This window comes from Nematolebias whitei, chromosome 17 (assembly GCF_014905685.2).
Source record: "Nematolebias whitei isolate Nwh7 chromosome 17, NemWhi1, whole genome shotgun sequence".
Lineage (NCBI taxonomy): Eukaryota > Metazoa > Chordata > Actinopteri > Cyprinodontiformes > Rivulidae > Nematolebias > Nematolebias whitei.
The window spans coordinates 20,799,817-20,815,569 of NC_056514.1; the positions used below are offsets into that span (position 1 = coordinate 20,799,817).

Below are 15,753 nucleotides of genomic sequence, written 5' to 3' on the forward strand. Positions count from 1 at the left end.
CCGGGATTCTCCGTTTTTTCCCACTCCAAAAAATGTTAAGCTAACTGATGGTGCACACATGGGTTTACTCCGGGATTCTCCGTTTTTCCCCACTCCAAAAAATGTTAAGCTAACTGGTGGTGCACACATGGGTTTACTCCGGGATTCTCCGGTTTTTCCCACTCCAAAAAAATGTTATGCTAACGGTTGGTGCAAGTCAGGGTTTACTCCGGGATACTCCGGTTTTTCCCACTCCAAAAAAAACATTAGACTTACTGGTGATTCTAGACTGACATTTTCTCATTCTGCTTCTGTTCTGCTTCTCTCTCAGTGTGCAAGTTGTATCTGGATGGATGGATGGATGGATGGATGAATGAATGTATGGATGGATGAATGGATGGATGGATGGATGGATGGATGGATGGATGAATGTATGGATGGATGGATGGATGAATGTATGGATGAATGAATGTATGGATGAATAAATGTATGTATGTATGTATGGAAGGATGGATGGATGGATGGATGAATGGACGGATGAATGAATGAATGTATGGATGAATGAATGTATGTATGGATGAATGGATGGATGGATAAATGGATGGATGGATGGATGGATGGATGGTCCTCTCCGAAGAATTGCAACCTTAACGTGGTGGAGGGGTTTGAGTACCCTTGTGATCCTGGGGCCTGTTGACTGGGAGTTAGCCCCTTGTAGGGTCTCCCATGGCAAATTAGCCTCAGGGGTGGGGTCAGACTAATAGCAATTCAAAAACTTTGATAAACAGCAACAGAAAATTTGTTTTATTATACCAGGTTAAATGTTACCAGGTAAAGACAGAGTATCTAGTAATTAGGTGCCAGGTAAGTTCCAGGTACCTAGGAAGTACCTGGTAACTGGTGCCAGGTACCTGCAGCCTAACACTAATTTCTCGTTAGTACAGTGGTTAGTATACCCGCATATCATGCGGGAGACCGGGGTTCGATTCCCTGACGAGAAGTTAACTTTAATAGGAGACCGAGATGGTGCAGAGGTACGGCAGCCGAGTTGGAACCAAAAGTCACAGGTTTAACTCTGCGCCATGCCCACATGCCGTGGTGTCCTTGAGCAAGACACCGAAACCCTAATTGCTCCCCGGGCGCTTCAAATCACTAGCCAATATGAAATGGTAATATAATAGTTCAGAGATTCTTTATTGTCATTCGCACCACATGTGGTGGAACAAAATTATGTACACAGGGTCCCAGTTACATCTACATCTACTACATAGTAGTGTTTGTATGTTTTACTCATTTATGTATAAATTTATTTCACTTTTTTACTTTTTATCCCCAATATTTCCAGTGCCTGTGGTTATTATTTCATTATTCCTCTGTTTATTATTTTTTCTTTAATGTAATCCAATATTACTCTTTTTAAATTACTTTTTGTGTTGAAGATATTTATACGTAATGTTATTTGTTCAAAATAAAGTAATATTAATATTTATTATTTATATTAATGATTATTAATATTGGGTAGCATGGTGGCGCAACTGGTAGAGCTGCTGCCTCTCAGTGAGCAGGTCCTTGGTTCAAACCCCGGTCCAGGGGTCTTTCTGGGTGGAGTTTGCATGTTCTCTCTGTGCATGAGTGGGTTTTCTCTGGGTGCTCCGGTTTCCTCCCACAGTCCAAAAACATGCATGTTAGGCTGATTGGTAACTCTACATTGTCCCTAGGTGTGAGTGAGAGAGTGAATGGTTGTTTGTCTCGTTTGTCTCTATGTGTCCCTGTGATGGACTTGCGACCCGTCCAGGGTGTACCCCGCCCCTCGCACAGTGATTGCTGGACATGGGCACCAGCGACCCCCGTGACCCAAAATGGAATAAACGGGTAAAGAAAATGGATGGAAGGAAACCATAACTGCAACCTCCAGCCTCACCACATGGTGGTGCTGTCGCTATGATATTTTTAAACATGGTTTTGTTTGGATTTGAGGTTTTAACCAGTAAAATTCTCTGTTTTGTTGTCTTGCAACCTGGAATTTAAAAAGATTCTTGAGAGCTTTGTATATTTTAATTTACAAAACATAACTAACCTTTTTAACAAGCAAAATATTTTTTATTCTGGAACGAACAAACAAAAAAATTAAAACAAAAAACTGCCCTTGTTAGAAGATCTCACATCTCTGTAAGACTAACATGTTTCCATCAAGAGTCCACTTTGTCCACTTCCCCAGGCCCTGTTGATGAAAACCATCCCCACAGCATGATGCTGTCACCACCATGCTTCACTGTAGGGATGGCGTTCCCAGCATGATGAAGTGGTAGATTTGCATGTTGTCCTTGATGGTCTTAAAGTTCAAGATTGTTCTCATTCTTCTTCATGTTCCTCACTTTTGTTGGGCTTTTCCTTACAACCGCTCCACAAAGCTCAGCTCGGTGCAGCTGATGGTGCAGCTGATGGTGCTGCTGGACAGATCCTTTCGCCCCTTATGTTTTATCTATGGCCTCCTGGATCTGTCTCTGATTAATGACTCTCTTGTCGGCAGATCTGCTGTGATCCCGTAATCTTTCAGTTCTTTAACAATCAGATTAAATGGCACCTTGTTTAACTTAAGCCAGATCTTCTGTATTTCAGACTGTAAAGCAAAAACGGTGAATTATTTTACACGCACTGCATTTCATGTTTCTTTCTTTTTTTTTTTTAGAATTCCTTACAAAACATACAACAAAAACAATACATATAATCCCACACGGAATTGTTCGTATGTCATATCTCTGGAGACGATGCGTCTGAATCTCATCTGTATTTCTCAGCGAGCACCGCTGCGAAGGCGGACAGGTACTTGTCCATCGCTGCGTGTGCAACCGGCGTGAACTCTTCACCCAGATAACAAGCCAGGGTGACGAGCATACAGTGTGACAGCAGCTGCAGGGGAACGAACAAACAAATGAAGACGAGTCAGTAACAGGATTCATGTTCCCTCAATCACGTCTCTAATCTATGAACAGCATTTGATTTTTGTTAGTTATTCAGAATAAAAAGGCGATCCAAGTAAAGTCTGCTTTTTGTAACAACTATTATGAAAAATATCCTGATGCTCAATAATGCAGGTAGATAAATCCAACAAAGTTAAGTCAGGTCCTCTGGACGGATTCTTCTTGAAACGTTTCGTCTTTTATCCAAAAGGCTTCTCAGACTGAAGAAGTCTTTTGAATAAAAGACGAAACGTTTCAACGAGAAGAATCCGTCCAGAGGACGTGAACTTGTTGGACAGTTTGAACAATTCGTCATCTCAGATGTTACACAACCACTTCCTTATAACATTCTAAAACAAGTTGTAAAACTTTCTTGTGGTTGTTTTGTAACGTTAAAAAAAAAACTCAATAAAAAAATGTGTAAAAATCCTTTAATTTATTTTGCTTAAAAATTGTATAAATGCTAAACAAAAAGACCAATACAGTTTATTTGTTAGCATCTTTCAAGACACCCAAGGACTTTTTTTGTTTGTTTCTTGGCTGCTCCATTCTTCAGGGGTCGCCACAGAGAACTAAGTCGCACAAAGACTTGGCAAGTGTTTTTACGCTGGATGCCCTTGACTCAACCACAGAGCACCGAGCTACCACAGCCCTCTGTGTGGAGCAGAGAGCTGCTATCTAGGGCGCCCGGGGGAGCAGAAGGTTGGGGTTAAGGGCCTTGCTCAAGGGTGCAGAGTGGGGCAAATGGAGGCAGGTGTGGGTGCTTTATCTATCCCACCTACATTTTTGATGTTGTCAGTACCGGGAGTTGAACCAGCGACCTTCTGAACACAGGCCCACCATCTCTAACCTCTGCGCCACCACTCCCTCTCCAATGTACAAAATTAAGAACAATACAATAGAACATCACATTAAACCACAAGATAAAGAACTGTAAGTAGAAACAGCCCAAAAATTAGAACCAGTAACGTGAACATACGAGTTGTGAGTCGTCATGTGAAGGCAGGAAGTGGATTAAAAAGTCCGGGAGTGAAGTGGAAAAAGCTCGGTCGAGTGAATTTTGTTTTGTGCTTTGACATTTCTGGATTCAATTGTGGTTTTTAAACATATTTGATAAATTACTATATATGTTTTCAAGTTTTTAAAATGATGTTTATTTTTAAGGGCAGCACAGTAGAGCTGTCACCTCTCAGCAAGAAGGTTGCCGGATCAAATCCCAGCCGAGGGCCTTTCTGGGTGGAGTTTACATGTTCTCTCCATGCATGCGTGGGTTTGTTCCCGGTACTCCAGTTTCCTCCCACAGACCAAAAACATGCATGTTAGGCTGATCAGTAACTCTAAATTGTCTCTAGGTGAGAGTGAGAGAGTGAATGGTTGTTTGTCTCTATGTGTCCCTATGATGGACTGGAGACCTGTCCAGGGTGTCCCCCGCCTCTCACACAGTGACTGCTGGATATGGGTGCCAGCTCCCCGTGCCCCGTAAAGGAATCATGGGTAAAGAAAGTGAATGCATGAATGTTTATTTTTAATTTCATCACAATCCTGACAATTGTTTGGTGAATCCTCATATTAGCTGCTGAAAGTCTATGGTTGAAGGATGTCCTTCATAAAATCTTCATCCTGTTACTGGACTGCTGCCAATTATTCATGAGCGGGACCAACATTAACATTGTTCTCCACAAAACAAAAACAAAAAATGAAAGAGGCAAGTGTATTTCTCTGTTAGCAAAATATTTTTCAAACCAGAAGACGGTTTTCAATGAAACTCTCAGAAAATTATCATTAGGTGTATGATACAACAGATTCACTTTTAAGTTAGGGGCCTTGCTCACAGGCCCACAGTGGTGGAAATGAGGGTGGAGGTGGGTGTTTCACTTTCCCCCCCACATTTTGAAGTAACGGTCAGGGGATTTGAACCGGCAACCTTCCAGTCATAGCCTTCTCTAACCTCTGCTCCTCGGTCAGTTTTACTAGCCATGGAGGAAGCTGAGAGTTATCTCCAACACATGCTTTGACCTGAGACACAAGTCTGCACAAGATCACAGGAAGACGCATGAGATCACACAACTTAACTTTCAAGCTTCGACCCAAACAGCTATAATTCTGACATTTCTCAACACATGATCTTATTTTATAATTCTGGCACAAAAGGTAACAAGTGATATGTATTCATTCAAGGAATCCTACAATTTATTTTCATTTAGTGTTTTTTATTTTATTTTGTCCCAGTCATAATTTAATCAAAAGCTTCTGAGATGTGTTGGAATATAATCTGAACATTTTGTACTACACTGTATATTTCCAAACATAAAATTAAAAGATATAACAGATGTTGCCAGGTGGTTGGACCATGATCATAACTACGTCCAGTTTGAACAATATCATAGTTTTCACAGTAATGCATTGAAACCAATAGTTAAATACAATTTCATTTGATCTGATTAAAATATAAAAAGATAAACTGCATTTCCTGCAAAACTGCAGTGTGAATGCTTATTGTTGAAGAACTTGCTGAAAAACAGCTGAAATTAGCTTCTAACATGCTGAAATGTAGCTCAAATGGAAGAACAAGCCTAAATTAGCAGAAATAGAAAGAACACTGAATTATGTTTAAATAAGCAGAAATGAGCACAAAAATTAGGAAATTAGCTCAAAAACTAAAATTAACTGAAAAGTAGCTGAAAATGCAGAAAGAAGTTTAAGTTACCAAAAGGAAGTGGAGAGAGCACATTTTTGCTGAATTAGGCTGAAAAAGTTTAAATGAGTGCAGAAAATGTGGAATTGACTAGGCTAAAATTAGCATAAAACAGCTAACATCTCTTAATGAAATGAGGATAACGAGTTACAACAACAAATAATTTCCCTTTGGGATTAATAAAGTATTTTTGAATTGAATTGAATTGGATTAAACAGTAGCTGAAGTAGCTGAAACAACTGATACTAGCAGAAATAAGCTGAAAGGAGCATAACAAGCTGAAATTAGCCAAAATAAGTTAATTAGGCTGAAAGTAGCAGAGATTACCAAGAAAAACTTGGATTCATCTGAAAACAGCTAAAATGAGCTAAAAAAAAAAAAGCTAGCTGAAAAGGTAGAACAAGCTTAAGGTAGCACAAGAACGTGAAAAGAACACGTTTGCCCAATTAGGCTTAAAGAAGCAAAAATTAGCACAAAAAAGTGGAAATTACCTGAAAAGAGCATAAATTAGCAACAACAACAAAAAACAGCTGAAAAGTAGCTAAAAAGCATAAAGAAGCTGAAATTACAAGAAAGAAGTGGAGAGAGCACATTTTTGCTGAATTAGGCTGAAAAAGTTTAAATGAGTGCAGAAAATGTGGAAATGGCTGAAGAAGCTAAAATTAGGGGGAAAAACAGCTAAATGGTAGCTGAAATAACTGAAACTAGCAGAAATAAGCTGAAAGGAGCATAACAAGCTGAAATTAGCCAAAAGAAGTTAATTAGGCTGAAAGTAGCGAGATTACCAATAAAAACTTGGATTTATCTGAAAACAGCTAAAATGAGCTTTAAAAAAGCTAGCTGAAAAGGTAGAACAAGCTTAAATTTACATAAGAAAGCAAAAAGATATTTTCTCAATTAGGCTTAAAGAAGCAAAAATTTGCTAAAAAAAAAAAAGTGGAAATTACCTGAAAAGAGCTTAAATTACCAAAAAAAAAATAAATAAATAAATACAGCTTAAAAAGTAGCTAAAAAGCAGAAACTAGCTGTAATTACAAGAAGGAAGTGAGGAGAACCCATTTTTGCTGAATTAGGCCAAAAAAGTTGAAATGAGTGAAAAAAATGTGGAATTAGCTGAAAAAGCTTAAATTTGCATAAAACAGCTATACTGTAGTAGAAACAGTAGAAAAGACTTAAACTTACAGAAATAAGCTGAAAGGAGCATAACAAGCTGACATTAGCAGAAATAATTTAGAAGAAACACAAAAATGTTGTAGTTGGCAGAACCTGAAAGGATCACAAAACAGCTGAAAACCAGCTGAAAGTAGCTGAAAAAGGTTTAAACTTTCACAAGGAAGCTGAAAGAAGCTGAAGCAGAACAAAATGTGAAAGGAGCAGTTAAAGGTTGTAAACAGATTTAAAGATTTGAAGGATGTAAAATGGGCTCAGTTCATTTTCTATGAGGAAACAAATGGCAGAAAAGGCTAAATAGTTCAAAAAGCTAAAGGTGCACAAATACCAAAAGTCATAGCAGGATTGTTCTGAACGAGCTGAACGTTTTATGATTTGTTGAAATAGCTTGAATACTGCAGGACGAGAAAAACGCAAACAAAAAAAAGATGGCAATGCTTCATGAACATTCACGCAATAATAGTTATACTGTATGAGGCTGTTGATACATGTGACTGTGGGCTCTACGGGGGCACCTTAAAGTTGGTCGGGTCTATCCGGAGCTGGTAGGCATGCAAAGTTTGCAGGGGTGCGAGGGTAACGGTCAGCTGGCTGATGTCTTTGGCGCCCTCTGCTATGGCCAGGACGATCTTCTTCCCATGAGAGTGCAAATGGGAGGAACCAGGACTGATGTCTAGATGAGAAAAATATGTCTTTGTGCCTGGATAAGAAGCAAACATCCTGGTGGAAGAAGACCAGGTGACTTTAGATTGCTGCTGTAAGAAACAAAAAAAACTAAAAGCTTTGCAAGATACGTGTTCCCCATCCTCCATGGCATTAGGCAGCTTAATTCCACTTACACTGGGCTGCTTTCTAACATTGGATTTATTATTAACGTATCAAAGTAAAGTCATTTATAAACTAGAATTTACAGTTAGAATGGCAGGTTTTGTTCGACGTTGTTTTAATCGTCTTGCAGAAACAGAGACTTTAACACAAAAAGTTCCCATTTTAAAAGTATGTGGTCTACTTAAGAAAGAGATAACCCACCTTAGAAGAGCTTCTGACCCGATGTCTTCCGCCACAGGACTCAGTCTTTCCCAGATCTCTTTAATCAGCCCTTTCTCCTTCTTTGACAGCATTGTGGCCCTCTACATTGAACAATAAGTAGTCAATAAAAATCCCAAGCTTGAGGTCTTTAACCTGAGCTGCACTTCAATCAACCATTTTGTCTCGACTTAAACAAAACAACAGAAAAGAAGAATGAGTGAAACAAATGAAGGGAATGATTCCTGCAGATGGATGAAAAGATGTTCAGGTCTGGGCAGCCGTGTGGTTTCCCCCTCTCTGCGTTATCAGACAGCAGCCAGAGCAGGGTGGGGGCTCCATCAGCTGCTTCGCCTGCGTCATGTATGGCATGAATGTGATTATAAAAACTAACCTGAATCTGCATCCAGTGCCTGCTTTTTTTCTAAGGGTGGTCTCTTTTTAATATAAAAATGAGTGATTTGATCAGGATCGAGTCCTGCAACTTGTATAATTAAAGCCATAATCTTCTTCATTTGTCAAAACGTACCTAACAATAATCCTTTAAGCAGTTACCCTTCTTACGTGGTGCTACCTAAATAAAGTAATAAAAAGTTGCAGGTCACATTTTACACTTGTGGGGAATCGTGCATAAAAAGAGCTATTCTGCAGCGTGTTGAGGCCTCGTAACGTTTTTCAGCTGCTATCTGCGGCTCCATAAGCTGCAGCTCAGGAACTGATGGGTGTGAAGCATCTGATAACATTGAAAACCAACCAAGATGACTCTGCAAGTATATGTACTAGACGTGTACAGCATTTCCATGCACCCAGCGGAGAAAGGAACCTTAACGAAACTGTTCTGTTTATTATTTGTCTTTTTTTCCCCCGTAAATTAAAGTCATGCTACAGCTCATACTGCAAGTAGTATTAAGATGATATGTACATGGTAGTAAGTATACGGCCCGTGCATACAACAGAGAAAAATACTCAGACATGTTCACCTGTAGGAGGCACTATAATTGATGACTTAGCATTTGGTGATCAAGTAATCAGCTTTATCATAGCCGTGGTCCCATGTTGGGCATATTGATGGATATGACAAGCTGAAGCCTTTAGGAATTGGAACAAGTGGACGCATTGATGACCAGAAGCTTTAAATGGGTGAAGCCTACAAAACAAATAATGATCCAAGAGTGGAGCTGGCTACTTCCTGGATGCAGTGATCATAGCTGATGGTTGCCCTGAAAGACAGACTGGATTTCGGGGCTGAAAATGTTCATGCAGCTGATATGCAACTATTTTTTTTTCATTTTTCAGAAAATTAGAAACATTCATGAAATCAAGGGGCAATTTGTTTCACACAAAACGTCCACGCTAGACTTTGAGACATTAAAACAACAGTAGAGAGATCATCACTGTTTGTTGAAAAGCCTGATCTCTGCAGGGATGAAGAGTTTTTCAGTCTGTTCATCTGGGCAGCAGATACCTGCGTCCAGATGGAAGCAACCTGAACTCACCATGGAGTGGATGATCAGGATCTGCCAGAATCAGCCTGGCCTTGTTCACTGACCTCGCCTTGTGAGGTGGTGGCTGATTTTGTGAAGACACTGTATCCAGTTCTGGATTGACAAACTGAGAACAGATGATGCTTCTCAGACAACTTCTTGAACAAAAGCATGAATTCAGTTCTGTTTTCTTCGCACAGTACGGGGAAATATAATTTCATTTCAATAATAACAGGCGATTTGATGTTGCACATTCATTGAAAGTGATCATAATGTATGGGTTTTTTTGTGACACTGTATCAAATATGAATAATTTCACAAAACAATAACAAAATGAAGTTATTTAGTCTATAAATTAATTCTGGGCTTTGTTTTTAGTTAAGTCATTTTGTTTGATTTGATCCTGGGCCTTTACAGATCAACTAAAAGTTTCTACAGAATATCAATAAAAGCTGACAGCTGTGATTTAGCAGGTTCATACACATTATAGCTTAACACTATGGCTTCCTTATAACCTAAAATACGATAAGGTTCTGTTTCTTTTTAGTTTGTGTGTGCTTTAATTTAGATTTTTTTATATCTAGAACTAAATGAAGTTGTCTCAGCAGGAAAACCACAGGAAGTCCACAGTGAATCTTCATTCTCCAAATAATTATCCTTTATTTGTATTGTTTATTTGTTTGCTATTTTTGACAATTTGTTGTTTGATTAATTATATGAATTGATTTATTTGTATTTATTTGTAATAAAACTTCGAAGACACATTTAGTCTCCTCATTCAGATGAATATTCATTATAATTCTCTGTAGTTAACAGATTTTAACTTCATTAACTGAGTTCTGGTTAGTAAAGGGTGACTACATTAGTTAAGTTGTTGCTGGTCAGTAAACAGAGGAGCAAGTGTCCCCTTTCTTCCTCCATTCACTCATGCTACATGTAATGAATAGCAGCAAAACCCTGGAAAGACGAGTGAAACCTGGTGACATGAATACCAGTTTGGGGCTGGTTATGCCATTTTAGCTGATACAATTTGATAAATCATTTTCTGGCTTGTAATGATAATAAATGACTTGATCTGGTCACATTAAATAACTTCTCTCAACCAAATTCCAAAGTAAACTATTTATCAAATAGTTAAACTTCGTCTAAATGTGTGTGCATAATAAAATCTAAATAATTCCTGTTCAAAGAGCTAATTTTGCCTAGTTGCTTTTGTGCATCACATATAATTTGCACATTGATTGAATGGAAATGCTTCCTGTTGACATAATTGCATACATCCTGTGATGGTGCTTTTATAGCTATGTGTATGCAGTCAATAGCTCAGTTACATTAGGAAAACTGGCTGTTGCTGCAAATTGTGCTTTAATATTGGCCTGTTCAGCTGCATTTGATGGAGTTTGATACACCTGGTTGATGTACGGATAATTCCATCCCACACAGCTGGCATGGCTCAGCTCAGGGTTGACTGGCTCAGTTCTGATAGGTCAGCGCCCTCTGGAATGCCCCTGTAGCTATAGGAACCCCAGTGTGGTCAGCAGCTGTATGTGTACGGGCAGCGCACGACCCCTCGCTGTGTCGCGCTCCAAGACCAGCCACAGCTTCAAGCACAGTCCCAAAAGGATTACCTTTGGAAGTCTAAAACGGCTGATGAGCCAGTCAGCATCGTAAGCCAGAAAATCCTCTCTGCCTCTAAATACATGCTCGCTATTGCATCATTTGCTACATCCAATTCAATTCAAATATATTTTATTAATCCCAAAGGGAAATTAGTTGTTGTTGTAGCTCATCATCCTGGTTTCATTAGAGTTGTTAGAGATGCTGATGGTTGTGGGCAGAAAGGATCACTTGTAGCAGTCCGTCCCACAGCAGAGCCAAAGAAACTGGCTGCAGATGCCTATCTGTCCACCCAGACCCAGCAGACCTCTTGGTCCTCTTGGGCTGCAGGACTGCCTGAATGCCGAACATACAGGTCCTTCTCAAAAAATTAGCATATTGTGATAAAGGTCATTATTTTCCATAATGTAATGATAAAAATGAAACTTTCATATATTTCAGATTCATTGCACACCAACTGAAATATTTCAGGTCTTTAATTGTTTTAATACTGATGATTATGGCATACAGCTCATGAAAACCCAAAATGCCTGTCTCAAAAAATTAGCATATCATGAAAAGGTTCTCTAAACAAGCTATTAACCTAACCATCTGAATCAACGACGTAACTCTAAACACCTGCAAAAGATTCCTGAGGCTTTTAAAAACTCCCAGCCTTGTTCATTACTCAAAACCACAATCATGGGTAAGACTGCCGACCTGACTGCTGTCCAGAAGGCCATCATTGACACCCTCAAGCAAGAGGGTAAGACACAGAAAGAAATTGCTGAACGAATAGGCTGTTCCCAGAGTGCTGTATCAAGGCACCTCAGTGGGAAGTCTGTGGGAAGGGAAAAGTGTGGCAGAAAACGCTGCACAACGAGAAGAGGTGACCGGACCCTGAGGAGGTTTGTGGAGAAGGGCCAATTCCAGACCTTGGAGGACCTGCGGAAGCAGTGGACTGAGTCTGGAGTAGAAACATCCAGAGCCACCGTGCACAGGCGTGTGCAGGAAATGGGCTACAGGTGCCGCATTCCCCAGGTCAAGCCACTCTTGAACCAGAGACTGTGTCAGAAGCATCTCGCCTGGGACTGCTGCTGAGTGGTCCAAAGTTATGTTCTCTGATTACAGTAAATTTTGCATTTCCTTTGGAAATCAAGGTCCCAGAGTCTGGAGGAAGAGAGGAGACACAGAATTCACATTGCTTGAGGTCCAGTGTCAAGTTTCCACAGTCACTGGAGTGTCATGTCAGCTGCTGGTGTTGGTCCACTGTGTTTTATCAAGGGCAGGGTCAATGCAGCTAGCTATCAGGAGATTTTGGAGCACTTCATGCTTCCATCTGCTGAAAAGCTTTATGGAGATGAAGATTTAATTTTTCAGCACGACCTGGCACCTGCTCACAGTGCCAAAACCACTGATAAATGGTTTACTGACCATGGTATTACTGTGCTCAATTGGTCTGCCAACTCTCCTGACCTGAACCCCATAGAGAACCTGTGGGATATTGTGAAGAGAAAGTTGAGAGATGCAAGACCCAACACTCTGGATGAGCTTAAGGCCGCTATCGAAGCATCCTGGGCCTCCATAACACCTCAGCAGTGCCACAGGCTGATTGCCTCCATGCCACGCCGCATTGAAGCAGTCATTCATGCAAAAGGATTCCTGACCAAGTATTGAGTGCATAACTGAACATGATTATTTGAAGGTTGGTGTTTTTTGTATTAAAAACACTTGTCTTTCATTGGTGGGATGAAATATGCTAATTTTTTGGGACAGGCATTTTGGGTTTTCATGAGCTGTATGCCATAATCATCAGTATTAAAACAATTAAAGACCTGAAATATTTCAGTTGGTGTGCAATGAATCTGAAATATATGAAAGTTTCATTTTTATCATTACATTATGGAAAATAATGACCTTTATCACAACATGCTAATTTTTTGAGAAGGACCTGTAACTCCTCCCAGAGCGGTTGCCATTTCTCCCAGCAGCCTGCTGAGCTCCTCATCACTGCAGACTTAACTACAAGTGCCAGGGAACGATCTCTGCCCTCCCGCTGTCACGAGCCATGTTTCCCGCTACCGCCAAGATCTCTGCAGTCAGGCACTCGAGCACCGCCTTCTGGTAGACGGGAATGCATCTACGGCGCCTCCTTTTCAACTCATTTGGGATTTGGGGCTGTAGTTGAGGTATTATTTGAGCTTTGAGATGTTAATCTGCTGCTGTTGTAGAAAATCACCTTGTTGTTACGGTTACGCATCATAACAATCGTCCAAGATTTAAAAAAGGTTTCAGTAAAAATCCTTCTAGCGGCACAACATCTGATACCAGAGGAAATAATCATCCGAAAAAAGCCATTTACATCCAGAAAAAAAGAGTTATTAACGTTTTCAAAAGCAAAATCTCAGAATGAATGTAAGAGACACAATTCCTCTAAATAAATGAATAATAATAAACTTAACAAACTAAATAAATCCTCTAATAAGGATAAAGCCATATTTGTTAAATATATTTTCTGCATCACTTTGCACATGCTTTTACATCCACTCATCTAATTACATACATGTGGATGTATTAATTGTTCATTATGTGTGTCTGGTGTGTACAATAATATTTTTCACATCATTAACAGATTCCTAGTATCGCATCTAAGTGGCAATGGATCAATAACCAAAGAAACGTGTGCATGCCAGCCATGAAGTTGGCGTGAGGCTGCGCACATTTCCACAATCACTTAATTCTTGATACAGCTGAAGTTTTGCATGAGAAAGGGCGTATGCCACATTTTTGTGGTACGCACCCTGGGCCATCGCCTGAGACAGTTCTTGCTACAGAAGATCAGTGTCTCCATAGAATCCATCAGTAAAAGCCGTGACCGTCTGAAGAACAGTCAATAATCAGCTCTGTTAGCTCTTAACTAAATACATAAAATAGTTAGATAATAGATATTTTAGAGAGCAGATTTATAGGAAACAAAACTGGACGTCAGCAATATAAAGTGTGCTTTGGCTCCCTCTGCAGGAAACTGTTGGTACCACTTTCCCTCCCCTGGAGCTTCAAGCCTCTGACTGGCCCACTTTAAATCACAACTTATCATTATTAAAATCATGTAATTATAACCTTCCATGTTAAGTCTACAATGGCACACTGCTCTGTAAAACCTTGTAATGCAGTGTATGTTTCTCCAATATTTCCATTTCAGTGCAGGGCTGCTTCACAATGTAGATTAACGTCAACATGAGTGCACAACTCCAGCTTTATTCTCCACAACACATCCTTTTCAACAATACCAGAATCTACATTCTGTTCAAATAAGTGCTTACAGATATATTCAAACCTTAAAATTATATAAACGAATAAATAAAAATATATATTTTTTAAACTGGTGCACTTTCTAAACAACACTATCATCCTTTTCCTCTGCAAGGAAACAGTTCTATCACAACTTAGATATTCACAAATGTGAGAAAATGAGTTAAAGGACAACTCCAACACCATTCTTTACATCATCAGAATGTCATTTTCTGCAATATCAAATATCAAGCAATTGGTGTTCACAGATATTTAATCCTTATGAATGAAGAATTTTTAAAAATGTTGCACTGTTCTCTGCAACATTGTTATTCACAGTATAACACAACTTTCTAATGATACCATTATCTTTTTTTCTTCAGCATGCCGTTTGGAGTATGTCAGTGTAGATACTTATATACTGTTTGTTTTTACACAATATATTTTTGCTACTGTTGGGTGTAACTGTGACCCTGTACATAATTTTATTCCGCCTCATGTACTACATGTGATGAGAACGACAGTAAAACTGACTTGAACTTGAGTAGTTTCAAAGAAACAAGGCCAACCCTAAAACATTCATACTGTAAATGCCTGAGCACTGGTCTCTTTGTTTATAACAGTATCATTGTCCAAAGACAAGAGAATTTCTTTCTTAGTGCACATGAGCCTGAATGCCTCAAGTTTCTTCTGGGTCAAAGTGCTTCTGAGGTTTTTATTTTTTTTATTTTTAATGAATTTAACCATTAAGAAACTTCTCTCACAGGCTACCTGTGTGATGGCCAGTGTTAACAGCAACTTGTAGGCCAGTCCAATCACATGGTTGGCATTAGTAAGCAGATTGTACTGAGAGAGGATGAGACGAACATAAATGACAGTTTTTACAGGAGGAACTAATTTTGCTCTCTAGTTCAACATCCTGCTGTTCAAGGAAAGATCCCCTTCACTTCCCTGTGGCATTCCACTAGCTGTCCTGACAGTGTAACCCTCCAGAGTGGACATCTTTAGTCTGTCCCACGGACATGCAAGGCTGTAGCGTTCACTACATAATGTGTCAACTGTAGCTCTGTTGTCAAACTTAAGCAGACACGGAGAGTCTATTTTCCCTCACATGAGCAATGCAGACAAAATCTGAGCAAAGTGTTGCAGTGATAAACTTTTAAAAGCCCAAGAAGGATCTGTCCAGATGACCTGACTTAACTTTATTGGATTTATTTACCTGGATGACTGAGCATGCATCAGGACATGATGATCAGCTGTAAAATAAGAAAAAGAAAAAAAGGCACATTTATTTTATTATAACAAACCAAGAAACCCTTTATGGAGCACTCACAACTTTGAGTGTTAGGAATAAGGGAAGACAGTAAATTACATGGAAATTTGTCATTGAAATATTTAAACTAAACATTCCTCTTTCTCAGGAGTGTTAGAATTTGAATGGTGTCTACTTCCTTTAGTCAGATGTTGATACGATGACTGAGCCATTAAAAAAGTATATATCTAAATACCCTTTATGGAGCACTTATATATATATATATATATATATATATAT

At 39.3% G+C, this 15,753-nt stretch overlaps 1 protein-coding gene and 1 non-coding gene across 2 annotated transcripts; one reads left to right on the plus strand and one right to left on the minus strand.

Annotated features, from left to right (window-relative positions):
• Positions 1-908: 908 nt before the first annotated feature.
• trnad-auc lies at positions 909-980 on the plus strand. The gene has a single exon. It is a non-coding gene; the product is annotated as a tRNA-Asp (tRNA).
• A 1,771-nt stretch (positions 981-2,751) lies between these two features.
• On the minus strand, positions 2,752-7,940 carry zgc:163057 (Hemoglobin subunit alpha-D-like). The gene is made up of 3 exons (XM_037690764.1): positions 7,834-7,940; positions 7,320-7,524; positions 2,752-2,889 (listed from the first exon to the last, which is right to left on the minus strand). The coding sequence occupies exons 1-3, from the start codon at positions 7,923-7,925 to the stop codon at positions 2,761-2,763; spliced, it is 426 nt and encodes a 141-aa protein (XP_037546692.1). The 5' UTR covers positions 7,926-7,940; the 3' UTR covers positions 2,752-2,760.
• Between the last annotated feature and the right edge of the window lie 7,813 nt (positions 7,941-15,753).